The sequence below is a fragment of the Desmodus rotundus genome, chromosome 12 (assembly GCF_022682495.2).
Source record: "Desmodus rotundus isolate HL8 chromosome 12, HLdesRot8A.1, whole genome shotgun sequence".
Taxonomy (NCBI): domain Eukaryota; kingdom Metazoa; phylum Chordata; class Mammalia; order Chiroptera; family Phyllostomidae; genus Desmodus; species Desmodus rotundus.
In genome coordinates this window covers 46,658,234-46,679,420 of record NC_071398.1, presented here as the reverse complement: position 1 = coordinate 46,679,420, position 21,187 = coordinate 46,658,234, and the positions used below count along the sequence as shown (strand labels likewise).

At 56.2% G+C, this 21,187-nt stretch overlaps 2 protein-coding genes across 3 annotated transcripts in view; one reads left to right on the top strand and one right to left on the bottom strand.

The window, feature by feature from the left end:
* The window catches only part of SHANK1 (SH3 and multiple ankyrin repeat domains 1), a 48,925-nt gene extending 40,175 nt beyond the window's left edge, over positions 1–8,750 (top strand). The window contains exons 22-23 of the mRNA XM_053915075.1: positions 954–4,041; positions 5,940–8,750. Coding sequence (XP_053771050.1) covers positions 954–4,041; positions 5,940–6,654 — 3,803 coding nt within the window. The 3' untranslated portion in view covers positions 6,655–8,750. The remainder of the gene's footprint in view (positions 1–953; positions 4,042–5,939) is intronic.
* Positions 8,751–9,156: 406 nt separating this feature from the next.
* C12H19orf81 (chromosome 12 C19orf81 homolog) lies at positions 9,157–17,683 on the bottom strand. 2 transcript variants are annotated; one of them, XM_024566271.3, is made up of 5 exons: positions 17,617–17,683; positions 12,337–12,409; positions 12,114–12,234; positions 10,517–10,656; positions 9,157–9,631 (listed from the first exon to the last, which is right to left on the bottom strand). In XM_024566271.3, exons 1-5 carry the CDS (start codon positions 17,681–17,683, stop codon positions 9,436–9,438), a joined length of 597 nt encoding a protein of 198 aa, XP_024422039.1. In that variant the 3' UTR covers positions 9,157–9,435. The 2 variants fall into 2 exon arrangements, 1 of the variants encoding a protein (XP_024422039.1); XR_006656327.2 differs by lacking the exons at positions 10,517–10,656; positions 12,114–12,234; positions 12,337–12,409; positions 17,617–17,683 and adding an exon at positions 10,238–10,298 and having other exon boundaries at positions 9,506–9,631.
* Between the last annotated feature and the right edge of the window lie 3,504 nt (positions 17,684–21,187).

The following is a 21,187-nucleotide window of genomic DNA, read 5'->3' as shown; positions in this document are numbered from 1 at the left end:
TGGAATGAGATCAGGAGCTCCACTGGGGGTCTGCTGAGTTTGAGATGCCAGTGAGACATTAAGTGGAGGCGGCATTTAGCTATAGGAGCCTGGAGCTCAGGGGAGAGGATTGGGCCCGAGGCAGAGGTGGGAGTCTTCAGCAGAGAAGCAGTGAATGAAGCCGAGGCACCGGGCAAAGGAGAGGGTAGCCAGAGGCTTCAGACGAGGGTCAGAGGCTGGGCCCTGACAGTGGATAAGCAGGCAAAAGACTTCGCTCCTCCAGTCTTCCGAGTGGTGTTGCTAGTTGGATCTAGCTTTTCCTCAGCTTCCAGGGTCCACAGTCCACCAGTCTGGACCCTTGCATCCGTGAGGTCTACCTGTATGTCATCATTGACCTAATGTCAGCCACCTATAAATCTGCGCAACATCGCATACCTACCAGTCCACTTCCTCTTATTATAATCATTAGCCTCATCCTGAGCAGTTCTGTCTGGGAAGCCACGGGGGTGGAGTGCTAATTGCCTGTCATGTCTGTCCGTACTTGAAAAGACATCTGTAACGATGCACATAATCATGGTATCTCTTCCTGGCTCTAGCTGCTTTTGCTCACCCCAAGCCACCACCACTAATACCCTGCTTTTGTGTGAGTTGTAAAGGGCGCCCCCTCCTGGCCGTGGGTGGAAGTTCAGCTGAATTTCGCCCCAGCCCTTTGCTTCTTTGGCTGTTCGGTGCTGTGCGGCCTACAGGCTGATTTGGATGCACCAGCGCCGCGGAAGCTCTGGGTTAATCCTTATGAAGGTCTTCTTCCATATAGGGATGCTATTATTATTATTATTATTATTATTATTATTATTATTATTTTATTTATTTATTTATTTTAACCGATAGTTGTAGTTCTACGGGATAGGGTACCAGGGAGACTCCCACCCCCACCTCCACCCTGCCCCACTCCTGGCTCCTCCGTGTCTCCCCAGGGGCTGCAGAAGAAGACAGACCCTATCTAGCGCCCCCAACCATGAAGTTCAGCCGCAGCCTGTCCGTACCGGGTTCAGAGGACATCCCCCCGCCTCCCACCACGTCCCCCCCAGAGCCCCCGTACAGTACCCCTCCAGCCCCCTCCATCTCCGGCCGCCTCACGCCCTCCCCCCGCGGAGGGCACTTCAACCCGGGCTCAGGTGGCCCCCTCCCTGCCTCTTCCCCCGCCTCCTTCGACGGGCCCTCCCCTCCCGACACCCGCCTCGGGGGCCGGGAGAAGAGCCTGTACCACGGCGGCCCCATGCCCCCCGCGCACCACCACCCGCCACACCACCACCACCACCACGCCCCTCCCCCGCAGCCCCACCACCACCACGCCCACCCCCCTCACCCCCCGGAGATGGAGACGGGCGGCTCCCCCGACGACCCCCCGCCGCGACTGGCTCTGGGGCCCCAGCCGAGCCTGCGTGGCTGGCGGGGCGGCGGGCCAGGCCCGACCCCGGGCGCCCCGTCCCCGTCGCACCACGCCAGCGCGGGCGGCGGCCCCTCCCAGGCGCCGGCCCTGCGCTACTTCCAGCTGCCCCCTCGGGCGGCCAGCGCGGCCATGTACGTGCCCGCCCGCTCGGGCCGCGGGCGCAAGGGCCCGCTGGTCAAGCAGACCAAAGTCGAGGGCGAGCCGCAGAAGGGCGGCGGCCTCCCGCCCGCGCCCTCCCCGGCGGCCCCCGTGTCCCCCCAGCCGCCGCCGGCCGCGGCCGCACCGTCAGAGAAGAACTCCATCCCCATCCCCACCATCATCATAAAGGCTCCGTCCACCAGCAGCAGCGGCCGCAGCAGCCAGGGCAGCAGCACCGAGGCCGAGCCCCCGGCCCAGCCCGAGGCCGCCGGCGGCTCCTCGGCGCCCAGCCCCGCCCCGGTCATGTCGCCGGTGCCGCCGTCCCCGTCGCCCGTGCCCACTCCCGCCTCGCCCAGTGGCCCGGCCACCCTCGACTTCACCAGCCAGTTCGGAGCGGCCCTGGTGGGGGCGGCTCGCAGAGAAGGGGGCTGGCAGAACGAAGCCCGCCGGCGCTCCACGCTCTTCCTCTCCACCGACGCGGGCGACGAGGAGGGCGGCGACAGCGCGCTGGGCGCTGGCGCGCCCCCGGGCCCCCGGCTGCGCCACTCCAAGTCCATCGACGAAGGCATGTTCTCGGCCGAGCCCTACCTCCGGCTGGAGTCGGCGAGCGCCGCGGGCGGCGGCTACGGGGGCTACGCGGCCGCCAACCGCGCCTACGGGGGCGGCGGGGGCAGCAGCGCCTTCACCAGCTTCCTGCCGCCGCGGCCCCTGGTCCACCCGCTGACGGGCAAGGCCCTAGACCCAGCCTCCCCGCTCGGGCTGGCCCTGGCGGCCCGCGAGCGGGCGCTGAAGGAGTCCTCGGAGGGCGGGGGGATCCCCCAGCCACCTCCCAGGCCCCCATCGCCCCGCTACGAGGCCCCGCCGCCCACCCCGCACCACCACTCGCCCCATGCCCACCATGAGCCAGTGCTGCGCCTCTGGGGGGCCTCCCCGCCGGACCCCGCCCGCCGGGAGCTGGGGTACCGGGCGGGGCTGGGCAGCCAGGAGAAGCCCCTTCCGGCCAGCCCGCCAGCTGCCCGGCGCTCCCTGCTGCACCGCTTGCCCCCCACAGCGCCCGGGGTCGGGCCCCTCCTGCTGCAGCTGGGGCCCGAGCCGCCGGTCCCGCACCCCGGGGTGAGCAAGGCCTGGAGGTCGGGAGCCCCCGAGGACGCCGAGCGGCTGCCTTTACACGTGCGGTTCCTCGAGAACTGTCAGCCTCGGGCCAGTGGGGCGGGCGGCAGGGTCCCCCCGTCGGAGGACGGCCCAGGGGTACCGCCGCCCAGCCCGCGCCGATCTTTGCCCCCCTCGCCCACCTCCCCGCGGGGCAGTGAGGAGAACGGGCTTCCCCTGCTGGTCCTGCCGCCCCCCGCTCCCTCCGTGGACGTGGAAGACGGCGAATTCCTCTTTGCGGAACCGCTGCCCCCACCCCTGGAATTCTCCAACAGCTTCGAGAAACCGGAGTCGCCCCTCACCCCGGGGCCTCCGCACCCGCTGCCGGACCCGCCCACCCCAACGACCCCATTGCCCCCTGTGCCAACCCCTGCCGTCGCCGCGGCCCCTCCTGCCCTGGACTCCACCGCATCCAGCCTGACTTCGTATGACAGTGAGGTGGCCACGCTGACCCAGGGGGCCCCCGTGGCTCCTGGGGACGCCCCTCCACCAGGCCCTGCCGCCCCCGCTGCCCCCGCCGCCCCAGCCCCGCAGCCGGGGCCAGACCCTCCCCCCGGCACGGATTCCGGTATTGAGGAGGTGGACAGCCGCAGCAGCAGCGACCACCCTCTGGAGACCATTAGCAGTGCATCCACGCTGAGCAGCCTGTCTGCCGAAGGTGGTGGCAGCGCAGGGGGGGTTGGTGGTGGTGGTGGTGGTGCCGCCAGTGTGGCCAGTGGTCCGGAGCTTCTGGACACGTATGTGGCCTACCTGGATGGCCAGGCCTTTGGGGGGAGCGGTACTCCCGGCCCACCATACCCCCCACAGCTCATGACTCCTTCTAAGCTCCGAGGCCGGGCCCTGGGGGCCAGTGGAGGCCTGCGGCCAGGCCCCAGTGGGGGACTCCGCGACCCTGTCACTCCCACGAGCCCCACTGTCTCAGTGACAGGGGCTGGAACTGATGGGCTGTTGGCCCTGAGTGGTTGTTCAGGACCCTCGGCGGCAGGTGTGGCTGGGGGTCCGGTAGCTGTCGAGCCAGAAGGCCCACCAGTGCCCTTGCCGTCTGCCTCCTCCCTGCCTCGGAAGTTGCTGCCCTGGGAGGAGGGCCCGGGCCCACCGCCACCACCCCTGCCCGGGCCCCTAGCCCAGCCTCAGGCCTCAGCCTTGGCCACAGTAAAAGCCAGCATCATCAGTGAACTCAGCTCCAAGCTTCAGCAGTTTGGGGGTTCCTCGGCAGCCGGTGGTGCTCTGCCCTGGGCCCGGGGAGGCAGCGGGGGAAGCGGGGACAGCCACCACGGGGGAGCCAGCTACATCCCAGAGAGGACCTCTTCCCTGCAGCGGCAGAGGTAAGCAGAGGCTGGTCATTGGCAATGAAGGCCAGAAGGGCTGATGCTCTGGGTACCAGAGTCCACCTTCCCCATAGCTGTGTCCCTTTCGGGTCCCTGGTGGTAGAAAACAGAAACCAGGCTGGCTCTGGGAGGTTTGCCCTCACAGAAACATGCTTTCAAGTGCTTTAAACTTCCTTTTATCTCAGTAGCATCTGTGGTCTCCCATCACCATGACAACCCGCATGCCATGATGGACAGAGTTATTAACAAAGGAGGTTGGAGCACAACTTGCTGATGTTTGTTTCCTTGGCGGGTTGTCAGTTCTGAAGATCCCTGAAATCTGCACGTCCCTTGAACCCACTGTGGCTCAAGACAGCATGCTTTAGGGCACAGTGGTTGCGTGTGTGATTCTGGAGCCCGGCTTCTTGTGGTTCTGGTCCCAGCCCTGCACTTTCTAACTGGGGGACCTAAGGCTAAGGAGTCCACCTCTCTGTAGAAAGGGCAGCATAGTACCCACCTAAAAGAGTTTTTGAGACCATCGTTATGAGATGAGGGGGAGGGGCCCAACGAATATAGCTGGAGAAACGGAGGATGCCAAAGTTTTCCAAAGCAGCTAGCTAGCTAGCCAGGATTGCCACAGCGTTCAAGCTCATTCAAGACTTAGCTCTAAGGAAAGTAGAGTCACATGTCTGATTCAGACGCAGAGAGAGCAAAGAGAGGTTTTCTAATCCCCTTGCCCATCTGCAGAGTTCACTCTGATTCTGTTTGAAGGCCTGATGTCCTTATAGTTGGTATTTGAACGTGGATTTTGTCAGGCCTTTGAGATCTTAGGGCAGCTCATTGAGTATTCTTAAGTATTCTGGGTAGAGGAAAGGATGCTGGATTTAGGTGACAGCTGAACCATTACTGGTTTCGCACCTACTGTGTGCTGAGAGCCGTTATGGGTGAGAGGGGCCCACAGTGGACAAGACAGGCAGAGTGTTGCCTGCGTAGAGTTCCTAGTCTAATGAGACAGAGGTAGAGGCCAGGCAACAAAATAATTTAAGTCATCGGGGCGAAGGGGATACAAATATGGGTTGGGTAGAGGAGGTTTCCATGGTGAGATGAGTGGAGACTGGAGGAGGGGAGGAAGCAAATGACAAAGCTACTTGGGGGGGAGCAGAGAGCCAGGCAGAGGGAACAGCCAGTTCAAAGACCCTGAGGCTGGACTGTTCTGGAGGGAGCTAAAGGGATGAGGGGAACCTTTTTCTCCCCTTGTTTCTTCTCTCTTTCATCTCCCTCTCCCCATCTCTCTCTCTCTCTCTGTTCCCTGTCCCCTTCCATCTCTTTCTCTCCCCTGAACGCTCACCTTCTTTTTGTTCCTCTCCCACCGTCTCCCTGTCTTCCACTCGCTGTGACTGGCCATAACCCAAAAGGCAGTATAGAATAGTGGTTAAGAGCTCAGACTTTGGTGCCATATAAACGGGCTCTGCCACTTCCTGGCTGTGTGTCCTTAGGCAAGTTACTTAACCTCTCTGTGCTGCTGCTGCTGATGATGATAATAGTAACCTGCATCGGGGCTGTGGTGGGGATTAAATTGAGATGCAACCTGTAAAGCACTTAGAACAATGCCTGGCACACATGAGCGTCAGTAAGTGGTGACGATTATTATTATTATCACTTAATGTCTCTTTTTCTTTCATTTCTCTTGACTATCGCCCTCTCCCTGTCCTCATTTTTCTCTCCCTTCATTTCTGTCCTGGCATCCGTCTTACCCCCTCACTCCTTCCATCTCTGCCCATCTCTCCTCTCCATCTCTCCACCCCCACCCTTACGTCTTTCTTCCTCTCTCCCTGTATCTTGACCTCCTCCTGTTTCTCACCCTGTCCTTACCCCCCAAACTCCTGTCCTCCACCCCGCCCCTTGTCACATTCCAGGCTCTCAGAAGACTCCCAGTCCTCGCTCCTCTCCAAACCTGTCAGCAGCCTGTTTCAGAACTGGCCCAAACCACCTCTGCCGCCACTCCCCACAGGAACTGGGGTCCCCCATTCAGCTGCTGCGGCCCCCGGGGCCACCTCACCCTCAGCCTCTTCCTCCACGTCCACCCGCCACCTCCAGGGTGTGGAATTCGAGATGCGGCCGCCTCTGCTCCGCCGGGCACCCAGCCCCTCGCTGCTGCCCGCCTCGGAGCACAAGGTCAGCCCTGCGCCCCGGCCCTCATCCCTGCCCATCCTGCCTTCTGGACCCCTCTATCCGGGCCTCTTTGACATCCGCGGCTCTCCCACTGGAGGGGCAGGAGGCTCGGCTGACCCCTTCGCCCCTGTCTTTGTGCCACCACACCCGGGGATGTCTGGGGGGCTTGGCGGAGCCTTGTCGGGAGCCTCCCGCTCCCTCTCGCCAACCCGCCTGCTTTCGCTGCCCCCCGACAAGCCATTTGGCGCGAAACCTCTGGGGTTCTGGACCAAGTTCGACGTGGCTGATTGGCTCGAGTGGCTGGGCTTGGCCGAGCACCGGGCCCGGTTCCTAGACCACGAGATCGATGGGTCCCATCTGCCCGCCTTGACGAAGGAGGACTACGTGGATCTGGGTGTGACCAGGGTGGGCCACCGCATGAACATCGACCGGGCTCTCAAATTTTTCCTGGAGAGGTGATGGCTGGCTCGGGCGGACCAGCCCGTCCACCGAACCCTTGAGCCCGCTGGCCTCTGGACCTTTGACCCCTGACCCTTATTCTCTCCCTGGGCCAGGGACTCTGCTAAAACTGTGCCCTGCCCTCATCTCCCAAGGCTGGAGGTCACCAGGTGGCCTGATTCCGGCCAGACATTTGCACCTCACAGGAGGGGGCAGCTGATACTAGACTGTGTGTTTGAAGCTGGGAGCAGAGGGAGTGGGAATGGAAGAAATCTCAGAGGGGATGGAGAAGGAGGGAAGGGTCGATTCTGGGAGGGGGGGGACAGACAGAGCCATAGAGGGCCAGCCCTGAGCCTGACTGGATGGGGGGTCATCCCCCAGGCCGCAGGGGAAGGGGGTGCCCTCAGATTCCACCACCTGCCGCCCCTCTAACAACCCTTCCCCCCTCTCCAGGCCCCTCTGTTCCCTCACTTCCCCCTGCCTCTGGCACACACAGCAGCCCCCCCCAGCCTCTTGCACGCTCCTTTGCACGCCTGCTTGCCTCTTCCCCCTCCCTGGGCTACAATTTTGCACAAATTTGCCCTCTCGCTGTCTTGCACACTCCGCCTTCACTTCCGTCCAGTGAGGCCCTCTCAGCTCTGTTTCCCTTGCACACTTGGCATCACTTTTCCCACTCTCCGTGTCACCCCCCTACTCTCTCCAACTCTTGCTTACACGCTCTTCCCTCGGCGTCCACCCTATCACACCTCACTTCCGAAAATCTCTGGGCCCTTGCTGCAGACACACTTGGGACACCCTTTCCCTGACCCACTCACAGGCTCCGTGCACATATTCATTCTCTGGAATACCCTTCTCTTCGTTCAACCCTTGCACACTCACTATCCCATGTACTTCTCCTAACACGCTTCACTGCATTTTCTTTAAGCACTTTCTCCTCTTATTCTTGAACCCCAATATCCTTACTCCCCCCCCTTGCCTGTCATTGACACTCCGATGCCCCTCCTTACCCCACCCCCTCTCAGTCACTTCTTACCACATGGCTTGCACACTTGCTCCCCAGGAACTGTTTCTCAAATGCTCCTTCCTCTCCTCTTTGCCAGGCTCCCATTCCCATGCCCCCTCTTTTTCCAAGTCTTTGTCCATCTCCATCGACCCTCTTGTGGACCTTCTTGCACGCTCTCGCACACGCATCCTCCCCAGCACTTCCACTGCTTTTTTGAAGCCTTTTGCTTTCCTTTAACAATGTCCTTGCACACTGTGGCTTTGCTGCACACTTGAATTTCTACTTGCTCTTGCCCGCTCCTGGGCAACTTTCTCCATCTCCCTGGGGAACTCCGCCGCCTCTTGCCTTTTGCACACTTGGCTCCCTGCGCACTTCTGGCTTGTACTTTGATTTCTCTTCCTGGCAGGTTTGTTTTCTGTCCCTGTGAAGGAACAGCTTCTGCGGCCATTCGCAGTCCACCTGTTCTCTCCTGCCTTTGCGCTCTTTTCTCTTTCTGGCAAGAGAAGACCCTATGCACACTCCCTTCTTGCTCACCGTCCTTCCTGCGGTCCCTGCTCCAGTCTTTGCTCTCTTGCACATCCTCCCTCCTCTCATCCTTCCTGGGCCATCTGTCTTTCCATTTTGCACGAAGACCCCCACCCCCCATCACTTCCATCTCTCCAAAAACTCCTTCTCCCTCCAGCATGGCTCTTCTTCCCGCACGCGTCCCCCCTCCCTTTATTCCTGGGGCTTGGAAATTTTAAACCACCCCTTCCCCTGGGTAGCCCCCTCCCCTACTGTGGGTAAAGGGGGGAGGGCATTGCCCTCAGGTCCCCCCATGTTCAGCTGCCAAAGAAGGGAGCTCCCCCTCCTTCCCCCAAGCCCATTCCCCCTCTGTTGCCCCCCACCCCCTGGGGGAGGGGGGGCTCCGTCCATGTGGGGGAGGGTGCTTGCAGCCCTCTCCCCTCACCACGTCAGGGATCTGCGGGGAACCTTGTGGGAGGGTCATGGGAGGGGGGAGGGATGGCAATGAGGGGGCGGAGGTCGCGCTGGGCTCCTACCCGCCCCCTCCCCCTTGTCGGATGCCCCCGTCCGCAGGGGGCCTGCGCGGCGCCTGTCTATCAAGGGCTTGATCATTCTGGATGGGTGCCGCGGGGTTGGGGAGGGTGTAGGGGGTGGGTTGGGGGGGAGGAGAAGTCTGGGTGGGGAGGGGAAAGGGATTGGATGGGGGTGCAGCGCGGGGCGGAGAGGAGAGACAAAGCAAAAAGAGTTACAATAACAAAAGAAAATGCAAAAAAGAAAAAAGTACCCTAGAACTCACACACACAAAAAAAAATCCAGAAAAAAAACCTGAAATAAAAGCCCGGAGAATTGTCTTCCAAGGAGGGGGTGGGGGGCTGGGAGGAGGAACAGGAGGGAGGCGGATGAAGACCTCTAGTTCTCGCTGAGACAGGGATCGGCACGCGTGGAAAGCCCCGGCGCCCAGGTCCTCCCTCTCGCAGGCCTCAGTTCATCCCTCAAGGAATTGGGACCTAGGCGTCCATTTGCAGGGACTGGGGGAAGATTAGTAAAGCGGGATTATATTATGGGGGTTCGTCCCTACCCCCCATCATCTCCCCTGACTCCCCACCAAGATTTTGCAGAGAGAAATGGCTTTTGTACCAGGTCATTCTTTATAATTAAACTCACAGTATCCACCCCCTCGAGCTGGCCCCGCCTTCTTCCTGGGGAGGCAACGCCCCCTTTCCTCCCGGGTTCCGCGCGAATCGTCCGAACCAGCTGGGCGGTGCGCCAGCGCAGCCGGAGCCCATCCCCACTCGTCAGTCTTCCTCGGTTGGCTCCGCCCCCAGGGCCTCGAGCATGCGCCGTCGGACCAGGGAGCGGCGCAGGTGCAGGCGGTAATCGCTCAGCAACAGTTCGTCGTGGCGAGCTAGCGGGTACGCTAACCCGCGGAGGCGGAGCCCGGAGCGCAGCAGGCGGGAGCGGGTCTGGAAGTCCGTGACCGTAATGAGCCACCTGCGAGGGGGCGAGCCAAGAGAAGCGGGGGAGGGAGAAGAGTAATGGCTGGTGGTCCCAGCCCCGCCTTTGATTGTCGAAATGTCCCTGCCTGGACCCTGTGCGTTTACCGACTCCGGTCCCTCAACCCATCACCCCGTCCCTAAGCTCTCTCCAGCCCTGACCTCTCGCCGAGGTCAACCTATATACTTTGACCCTCACCTGGGTCATTCTAGAACCCGTCTTCTCTCTTGCCTAGTCTTGTCCTCTAATCGCGGTCAAACCATCCCTTTCAAACTGCTGCTCAAGGCCAGAGCATCACCCAGCATTTCCAGGCTCCTCCCCCTTCTTAATTTAACCCCACTGTTTTAGTGTAGCTCTCAGGCCCATGCCTGGAATATCCATCCCTCCTGGACATGGCCCCAACTACACACCAACCGCTAGGCCCCGCCCCTAAAATGCCCTCAGTTCAGGCTTCGCCCCGTCCAACCCCGGGATGGCTGGTCTCCGTCTTCACCGGAATCAGTCAAAGTTCCATCACCTCCAAGTCCCGCCTTCTCTCTGATCTCACCTGGCCCGAGACCCTCACCACACTCACTCTCGGCTCCGCCCCTTCCCTGTGCCCACCGTCAGCCGCGTCGGCTGGTCCCCACATCAACTCTGCTCCTCTGGAGTCTCTCAAGGCCCTGCCCCACCCATACTAACTTAACTTCCCGGACCGCCCACTCGTCCCTTAGCCCAGACTCCACCCCCTCCCTGCATTCTCAGTGGACACCAACCCTCAACGGCCCCGCCTCCTCTCCGCCCCTAGGCCCCGCCCTTCATGGGCCCTCTAGGTCCCGCCCTGGCTCTCCGTTGGCCCACTCCTTCCCGTCGCTCCAGGTCCCACAATAGCCGCGGGCTCACCGGTCCCTGCGCCCCGCAGTCCCACAGATGACGTTCATGTTCTCAAAGCGGATGCTGCTCACGCGGCCGCTCTCCATAGCCCCGGGTAATTCGGCCTCCAGCGCCTCCAGCACCTCCAAGTGGGTAAGGTCCTCCTCAGGCTGGGAAGTCAGAGAGAGAACCTCAGCCCATGACAGCCGGTTCACTGGGAGTATGGAAGTCCCCACCCTAAGCCCTACCTGCAGAACTTGCCAGAAACCCAGGTGGCATTTGAGGGGCAAGTATCACACCTGATCAAAGGGGCCTGTCCCTCTTGGCAGAGTGGGGAGGACAGGCATCTCTCAGGTAGAAAGGCATCTACTGTCATTCAGGGTCACTCTCCAAAAAAATCAATTCTCACCAAGCTGATTTGTCAAAAGTCAATGAACAGTTGGCCGAATGATTCACCAGTTTGGCCAGCTTTGTCAGTCTACTGAAAGCCCCAGCAACCTGCACGAGTTGGCAGCCTTTTAGCAGCTCTTGGAGACTTCCGCAAGGATTTAAGTCGCATACTTTTCCTTTTATATTCATATTAGCATTAACATTTTAAGGAATGTTCAGTTGTCAAAAACTAAGGATCCTAGGGGGTTTTGACTTCTGGTGAATCTATTTAACATTCAGAAATATATATTAATCACCATCACATTTTCAGCATGTCGAAGGTAATGCCATGGTCACAGTGTGTACAATTGCTAAGGAACTAAACTGAAGTCGTGAAACTGGTCTCCTCCAGAAAGGCAAGCCTTGGGTGCGTGTGTGGGAGGAGAGAGGGTTCCATGTTCAAAGCCATGAAGAAGAGGAGCAATGGGGTGGGCATTTGTCCCTAAAATAACGACAGCAATCCTTGTGTTGGGGTGAAGTCACCCAAATCAGCTGAGGGGCACACAGTAAATGTCCCATTTATGTCCACTCTTCTCACTTAACTTTTGCACGAGTGAGACCCTAATTGAGATACCTCCTCTGACTTCGCTCAGGGATTGCCAAAGAATTTGTACACTGAATGACCAGTTCGCTTGACTCTGCTAAAAATATGGAACATTGGTATGTTTTTGCTGGATCTGTAAAGTTTACAGAATTTCGTTGTAGATGAATTACCAGGACTCCCTTTGTCCTCAGTCTCCCTTCTCTTTGCCTTTTTTTTTTAAGATTTTATATATTTATTTTTAGGAAGAGGGGAAGGGCGGGAGAGAGGGAAACATCAATGTGTGGTTGCCTCTTACACGCCCCCTACTGGCCTGCAACGCAGGTATGTGCCCTGACTGGGAATCAAACCAGCCACCCATTGGTTCACAGGCCAGCATTTAATCCATGGAGCCACACCAGCCAGGACTCTTTGTGTTTCAGTCTCTCCTCTTCTGTAGCCCCCGTTGTCTCTATCTCTCTGCCCCTCTGGGATCAACAGTGATACATTTGACGATTGAGTCTGACAAATTCACAGCCAATTTTCAGCAACCTATCAAGGTGCCAAGCCCACAGCTGGTAAGCCCCAGAGCCTGGATTCAGACTCTGTCGACCTGGCTTCATAACTGTGCACTTTCCACCACCCCACCCAATGCCACAAGCGCTGGGGGCCACTCACCAAGGTCTCCATGCACAGGCAGAGGGGCTGGGCTGTGGGTGGCATGGGGAACTTCCGGATGCACGGGAGCTCGCGATCTAGCGCCTCATATTCTGCAAGGACCCGGCGCAGGTACTGCTTCCTGAGGAGAGAGCAAGCAGGCAAGGACCTCCAAGGCCAGGGGTCACTGTCATCGCACTCCAGGGAGCTGAAGTCAGAAATCGTGGGGCAGGGGATCACTCACGAGGCCTTGGTGGGCCTGCTCAGGCTCCAAGCCTGCATCTCTTCTGAGGTCTCGGGGTCCACAAGGAGGGCTCCTGAGGACAGAGAACCCAGCATCAGCTGCCCTGAGTACTCCTCACACATTATCCCGCCTAAATGGGCATCACCAAGTGCTGTCCATGCCACCCTCAGAATAGCTCTTGTTAGTAAGCTACTGTCTCTCAGCTTCAAACGCCACCCTTCCACACCAGGCTCTACCAACCCTGTTTCGTCTCTGACAGCTGGGTTCTTGTTAGATTCCTACTAGCCTCTGCCTAAAGGTGGTGCTGGAGGGAGACTGAAAGGCGGGAGGAAGAGGAAGGGACTTCACCTTTCTTTGCTTCCCATTGCACAGTCACCCCAGCCTCGCTTCTTTACAGTGTCGGTTTGCTCCAGCAGCATCATTTGAATCCAGCTTGTGGGTTTTCCAACACTCTCAGAAACTTCCTTCTGATTAGAACTTGACTGATAACAGCTCTCAAATCTGGGCCCTTCTAGACAACCCCACAGTCAGCTAACTGGTTCTTTATGACTGGCTGCTAGTTGCCCCACATAGGCCATTTTTCCCTTCTTCTACAATCCTAGAGTTTTACCTGCACATGGCTGCCCAGCTGGAGACAACAGTTACCAGGCTCCCTTGCAGCTATGTTTGGCCAAGTTCTCACCCACAATGTTAGAGGGAATGAGGATGCCTCTTTGGAGTCATTTGCTTAAAAGAAGATTGTTTATCTACCCTAGTTTCCCCTTCCCTTAAACCAGAATGCAGATGTGGACATCAGCCAGCTTCAACCATGCTAAAGGTGACGGAGCCACAGAGCGGAGGGAACCTGGGTCCCTGAGTCATCTGATGGGATGACGTGTCTCACCCATCTGGAACACTTGCTTCCCATTACACAGGAGAGAAATAAACTGTCTTCTTAATACCGTTGTGTTTGGGGATCTCTTTGTTACAGCAGCTGAACCATGTGGAATGCAGCCCCTGCTAGCCAGGGGCTGGCCCTGCATCCCAGTCTGGCTCTGGTGCCCTCCTGTTGACGTAAACAATTTCACAGGACACCAACATCCCCCAAGGCCACTCTGTGACCATGGTGGATGGAGATAAAAATAAGATCACTCCAGAATCATGTCTCAACACAACAAAATGTGAACACTGCCCAAATCACAAAAAAATGACCGAACGGCCTCCTCTTGGCTCAGAGCTGATGCTGCTTCTTTTCCAGTCAACTCCATTCACTTCTGCCTCCATGTCCTGCCAGCATCTGACCCAGAGCCCAGCCCTGCTTCCCCAAACCCTCCCAAAGTCACCTAAGTCAGCCCAGCTCCTATAAAATTTTTCTCTGACACCCCCTTACTCAGCTGTTGCATGTGTTAGGGTCTCCTTCATCGCAAGTCAATACATTCAGCGGCGTGCTCCCCCCCGCCCCCCCCCAGACTGTAGCACATGTCAGTTTGCATTATGTCCATACTCCCACCACAACCAATTTCATGCCGCTCACAGTTTTAACAACCAGTTTGCAAAACTCAACAATGGGCTCTTGTGAGCCGGGACAGGCTGTTTCCAGCACTCAGCTATGTCACAACTATGCTCCTGGGTGGCTTTGACTTCAGGGCATCGACAAAGCTTAGCTTGTACCCCAGTAAGTCCCCTTTTCTGACCCCCATCCTTCCACCTCCCACGTGTTCCCACAGGGCAGCTGGGGTGATTTTCACGTCTCTGCATCCCATGCTTACCAACCCTCAGAGGCTTCCTTTTGCCTTCAGGGTCAAGTCTCCTAGTTTGGAACATAGCATTTCAGGGGCCACCCCAGACCTGCTGGATCAGAATCTGCATTCTCACAAGATCCCCTTAGAAAAGCGTCTGCCCTGTGTGTGCTTACCCCGTCCACCTCTCCGATCATTCTCCTCCAGCCATGCTGGCCTGCCCTCCGTGTCTCCCACACAGTCATCTCCTCCTAGAATCTGTCCACTTGACAATAAAAATAACTATGAGTCTACAGTCCCTCTTAAAAAGCCAAGCACTTTCTTTCAAAAGTTGTCTCACAGCAACTTTCTGAAATAACATAGTTTAATAAATGATGAAACGGAAGCACAGGGAAGCTAGGTGGTTTGCCCAAGGTCACAAAGCCCTGATAGAAATCAGGATACAAATCGAGGTGTCTGGATCCAGAGTCTGTGACCCCAGCCCCTCAGTCTCGTGCCTTACACCCCACTCTTGTCTAAACAACAGCCCTCTAATTCCTCTCTCTCTCCAGTCATCTCATCAGAAGAGCATTTTGAAATATACATCTGATCATACCACCTACTCCCTCCCAAGACTTCTCAATTGGAGTATCCCAATTATCCTGGAGGCAAAGTAAGTCCAAAGTTCTCCCTGTGGCTCACAAGACCACACCTGATCTGACCCTGCTGTTGTCAAGCCTGGTCAGGCACATTTGCTGCGTTCCAGAAGCACTGCCCTTCCGTGACCGGAACTCCCCATGTCCTCGCCTGTCTCAGGATGCTGGTCTTTTTTTTTTTTTTTTTTTTTAGATTTTTAATTTATTTTTTAGAGAGAGGGGGAGGGAGAGAGAAAGAGGGAGAGAAACATCAATGGGCAAGAGAAACATCTATCAGTTGCCTCTCACACGCCCCCTACTGGGGACCTGGCCTGCAAGCCAGGCATGTGCTGGGACTGGGAATCAAACTGGAGACCTTTAGTTTCTCAGGCTGACTGACGCTCAGTCCACTGAGCCACACCAGCCAGGGCAGGACATTGGTTTTTAAACAAAAGAGAATATGGTCATCTGCAGAAACTTCCCAGAATTTTCTTCAGCCCCAAGACTCGGGAGCACTTATGGGCATCTTAGGGTATTAATTATTCATGAGATGATGTGTTTCATGTCTGCCCGCCCTGCATATGATCAGGCTGGGTCATTTCATTCATTTGGCTCTATAGGCAAAACACTTGGGACCACCCACGAGCTTTCTGATGGCCTAGGCCAAAGTTTGCAACCTGATAAACTAAAAATGTGATTGGTTCCAAAATACCACTAAGAAAACCACAAAGCTCAAAATGAACAAATGTTGATATTTAAAACCAGCCAACTGGTCGACTCAATTCCACTCAGCTTTCCAGGAACTATACACTCGGGTGAGGATATGTTTATTGATTTTAGAGAGAGAGAAAGAAACAGGGGCAACCAATCGATGTGAGAAACATCGATTGGTTGCCTCCTGAACGCGCCTGACCAGGGATTGAACCCACAACTTTTTCGTACACGGAAGGACACTCCAGCCAACTGAGCCACCTGACTAGGGCTACACTAATTATATTGATTAGGTAAGTGCCTCAGGCTAGATTAGAGATGGTGTAAGGTGGGGTCTCCAGAAGAAAGGGTCCTTCAAAGACACTAAAAGAGGACTCAGGGCAGAGGAGTGGTGTGTTTTGCCACCAGGGCATTTGTTACGCCTAGCACAGCACCTGACACAGAGTAGGTGCTTATAGAAGGCACCCGGAAAGGACACCCCCTTCGGCCATTTCTGTCCTTCTTCCCTCACTTGAAGGTGGGGAGTCCATTCTTCACCCATGAGTTTCAAGGCAGGCTCACTGATCTCCAGTTCCCTCCAGTATATCCCGTCCGGGTTAAACCAATGCGTTCCAACCCCAGTGTTCTTCACAATTACCCAGTGAACATTCAAAACATATAGATGCTAAGACTCCAGTCCTGTAGATTTAGGTTAAGTTGGATCTGAAGGGGAATTAGGTATAGTTGTTTTTTTTTTTTAAATACTCCCACCTGATGTGTAGCTAAAGTTGAGGACCACTGACTAAAAGAACCATGATAATGTCATTCCTTTTGCCACCAATTGAGATAAGAGCGAGCAGGTGACTGAGTGCTCATCAATGAAATATGAGAAGTAATCATTTGGGAGTTCTTAAGATGAAGACCTCTAGGAGTGATGCCTGGAACTGTGGCAGCCATCTTGTGACCATGAGGTTAGCTGGTGTGCGAAAGGGAATATCTCCCTGGACTAAAAAAGCATGGAAGTAGAAACGGGGTTCTCAATGACATCATTGAGCTGCTCGCTCAACCAAACCAAGCCCCACCTGTGGCTCCTTTTTGGTGAGATGACTTTCTTATCCTTTTTTTTTTTTTTAAGATTTTATTTATTTATTTTTAGACTGAGGAGAAGGAAGGGAGAAAGAGAGGGAGAGAAACATCAATGTGTGGTTACCTCTCATGCACCCTCTACTGGGGACCTTGCCTGCAACTCAGGCATGTGCCCAAACTGGGAAAACAAACGGTGACCCTTTGGTTCGTAGACCAGCACTCAATCCACTGAGCCACACCAGCCAGGGCCTATTCCTTACACTACATTAAGTCTAGTTTTCTATCACCTGATAGCCAAATGAATTCTTACAGAGATATTACTCAACAAACGTTGAATGAGTGAGTGAATGAATGCACTGTGCTAAAGCAGAATGCAAGTAGGGAGCTGTGGAACCTAAGCCTGAAGTTGTCCGCCGGTGTCAGGACACACGGGGCCTCGAACACCAGGCGGAGGATCTGGGACTCCGTCCTTGGAGGGACAAGGAACAACAGAGAGCTGTGAGCAGGGGAGAGATGGAATCGGCCAGCACTGGGGTCAAAAAGATCCCTCTGGAGGCGTGTGGTGATGGTTGGAGGGGAGAAACGGGAGCCCAGGGCGTTAGATGGAGAAAGGGTCCATGTGGAAGAGCACAAGACAGGAGCTGGGGCTGTGGGCACGGAGAGGCAGGGGTGGGGCAGAGAGAGTAGGCAGGGAGGTGGGACTGGGGACTGATGGCTGTGGGAGGGAATGGGGGGTGCAGCTGGCCCAGAGACGGGGTCAGCGGTGGGGCCAGAAGAAGATGGCAAACAGGGAGGAGTTACTTTTGGGTAAGACGCTGAGCTCAGTGTGGGTGACAAGGAGAATGTGAGGGACCAAGGCAGGGGTCTAAGGGAGACAATGGCCTCAGAAGAGCAGTCAAGGCCCCAGAGGTTCATGGGAATTGTAGTTCCGGGTCCCCAGAGAACAGCAAGGGCTCATGGGAAATGTAGTGTGAGGCCCAAAGGGTACCACTGTTCAGGAATCTGGTAGACCTGAGAGTCTGGGTGGTTCTCTCTCCCGAAAGCCAGTGACTCACTGGAGGCCACACTGCAGGCCAGGGCTACGACACAGTGCATGAAGAAAACCCCCAGCCCAGCCCCCACCCACACACATAGACACCCGCACAGACAGACAGAAGGACGAGGCTCAGTACCTGCTTCCCTGTGCATGCTGGGGGTGCCCATGGTGGAGCCGCACAGGGCCTCCACATCTTGCTGCATCCTGGGAAGGCGGGTGGGGGTTGTCTCAGGAGAGTGGAGGGTAGATCTCTGACTGGACCACCCACCCCCGCTCCTTCTGCCCCCTGCTGCCTCCTCTTCCTTTTTGAAGCCCCAGGGAACCCATGCGGAAGAGTCAGAGGGCCGAGACCACATCGGGATCCTGGCTCCCTTGAGCTCGGGGAGCTCCCCTGTGCCCCAATTCCTTCTTTCCCGCTTTCCTGTTTCTTCCTCGATCTCTCCCTGACTCCTGGAGTCTCTTCTTTTACCTCTCTGTCTCCCTCTCTCTTCCTCATTCTCTCCCCGTCCCTCTACCCGCCTCCCTCTCTCCCTCTGTCCGCATCTTGTTCCCCTGATTGCTAATCTCTCGCCCCATCTCTTCTCCACTCTTTCCCTTGAGTTCTCCGCCCCCTTCCTCCCCACTTCTCTCCCCTTCCCTGGTTCCATCTCCCCAGTCTCCTCCTCTCTCAGTTTCCCCAAAATCTCCCCTGCCCGCTATCCCTCCCGCTATTCCTAGTTGTCTGCCTCTCTCTGACCCTATCACCCTCACTCTGCCTCCCTTCCTCTCTCCCCATCTCTCCCCAGTTTCCTTTTTCCACCTCTCCAGGTTTCTCCTCTCTCTTGGCTGCCCTCCCCTCTAGCATCCCCTTTCTGTCCCCACTTGCCCTGCGCTCATCCCTGTCTCACGCAGGAACTGGTTAGACTCAGTTAAGATTCAAACAGAAACTGGATTCTATACGGGGGAGGGAAAGGTGAGGGGGGCAGGGCTTGGTTGCCATGGTACCTTCAGGGGGGAGGGGCTGGGGACTGTGACTTGTGAGTCTGAGGGAGGAGTGGGCTGGGAGGCTGGATTCCTGGGCCCCAAGTGAAGGTGTGAAGGGGTCTAACCATGTAGGTGCCCACTACTCATCCCTTTCTTTGTGTCTGCAGAGCTCTGAGCAGGAACTGTGCCAGGGGAGGCTGGACTTTCTTAGTTTTTCCGTCTGTCCTCCCAGTGTGTCTCTGTCCCTGTGTCTCTAGTTCTCTCCACTCCCAGATGGTCTCCATCTGGACTGTCCACTATTCCTGCTTGATAAGCATCAGTTCCCTGCTCTCTAGGTAGTAACACCTCGATTTTCTGTGTGAGTTACTCAGGGGTGAGCTTAGAAATCAATCAAGGAAACAATGCTTGGCCTTTTGCTGAACTTGTTATTAATGAGGATCTTTGTGTGTTTCCACTGAGGTTGCCAGGCTGGTTGGAGTCTGGATTGGAGCTGCAGGGGGCCATCACATTGCCATATGGTGAGGAGACAACCTGCCTGAAAGCAAAGGCCAGAGGAAAGCAGAGACCAACAATGCAAACAGATTCCTGATGAGGATTGGGGGTACCTGGATCCAGCTGTGCCTGAAACCCTCATCCATACAATTAATTCCCCCTTAATGTTTAGATCATTTATGTTGTTGTCATTGGCAATGAAAACAGTCTAGACTGAGTCCATTTCTGGACTCAGTTCCTCTGTTTCTTCATATCTTTGTCTCCCATCAGGCTGTCTTCCACTTCTAGTTGCACTCCCATCCCTATAGGACAGAGAATACCTTTCATTCCCACGACCACAGGTACAGCGAGCCCCCAGAGCCCACCACTGCCCAGGCTCCATCCCTTCTGCCCCTTGACTATGCTTCCTCTTCTCTTCATTCCTATGGCCAACACCTACTCACGTTTTGCTCTGTCCTGCCTGGACCCTCTTCCCCAGCCTCCCTCTTGCCCTCCCACCCTCATTCTCTTCCCCACAGGCTTCCAGAAGGCTCTCTCTGCACCCAGAGCTGCCCCTCCCCTGCTCACAGCTCCCCAGACATCTCAGCACCTCACCCAGGCATCTGAGATCCACATGATTTGGTCCTACTCCCTTCCCATCTCACCCCTTCACATTCTCCAGTCACCTTTTATGAATTATTTTATTTAACAAATGCCTCCCAGGCCCATTCCTCTCTCTGTTCTCCACATGCTGTGCCTTCTAGACTGCCCTTCATAAGTGCCAGAATGCTCTCATCCTCTGATAAGAAGCTCAAATGCTCCCTCCTCCAGGAAGCCTTCTTGGACTCCTCATCCCCCCAGTCATGTTTTCCGTATTCTTCTTCTGTGTGTTCTTTATCTGCTCCTCTCCCAGACCTCTGAACCCTCTCCACTCCACCTGTCTTGTCCAGGGATTTAAACTTGTGTCTGCCTCCCCCCACCAGACTGATAGCTCCTAACTCCCCTCTGGCTCTCCAGCATCACCTTACTCAGGGAAGCGCAGAACATGTATTTTGCATGAATAAGTGAGTGACTCCCCCTACCGCTGTGCCCAGACTCAGCAGCCCCAACCCCATCGTCCCTGTCCCTTCTGGTCCTCTCCAGGCAACAAAGAGTGAAGAATAGGACAAGGATTCTGGAGTCAAACAGAACAGCATTGAATGCCACGTCCAGCCTGTGCAACCTTGGAGAAATGTCTTGTCCTCTCTGAACCTGAAGCTCTCTCTTGCTTCCCTCCTTGGAGGGATCCTGTTTCTCTCTCTCTCTCTCTCCCCCCCTGCTTTCCTTCTAAAATCTGCGTTTCTCCATGTCTCCATGACTTTATTTTTCTACCCCTCTCTCCACCTGTCTGTCTTTGGAACCCTGCCGCCTCTCGCTGTGTGTCTGAATTTGAATTTCTATTTCATGAGTCTCTATCTGATGTCTCTCTGTGTCTGTCCGTATACCATTCTGCGGTTCTGTCTGTGTATGTATGCTTATCTCCATTGCTCTATTTCTCCATCTCTGTTGATCTGTGTCTCTCTAACTCCTTCCCTGTCTCTCTGCCTTAGCCCCACCTCCTTCCCTCTGCCACTCACCCCATCTCTCTCAGACCATATCTGTCCCACTCCCTGGTCTGGCACACAGCCTGGGACACAAATACCTGAATCAGCATTTTCTTCCTATTCCAGATATTATGTCAGTGCCGCAGTGGGAGGAGGGGCTGGTGGTAGCCTGGTCTGAGGGTTTGCCTCCCTGCACCCTCATCCACGCAAGCCCTGGCCAGCTTGGCCTACCCTTCCTCCCAGTGTCTGTTCTCTGCAGGGGGAGCACCAGGAGAAGAGGTGTATCTATATTTAACATACGTGTGCATGTCTATGGGTGGGAGCCTGCATTTAGTTCCAGGCACATTTGTGTGTGAATCCATAGATATTTTTGCAAACTCCTGTATTCACTCATGCATCCACGCATGCAGCCCTGCAACCATCCACTCATCCGTCCATCCATCCATCCATCCATCCATCCACCCATCCATCTGTCCATCCACCCATCCATCCGTCCATCCACCCATCCATCCGTCCATCCATCCATCCACCCATCCATCCACCCATCCATTATTCATCCATCCATCCATCCACCCATCCAACCACCCACTCTTCCTTTTTCCTTCCATTCCTTCCATCTATCCATCCCTTCATATTTCCATCCATCCATCCATCCATCCTTCCTTTCATTTGTCCATTTCTTCATCCATC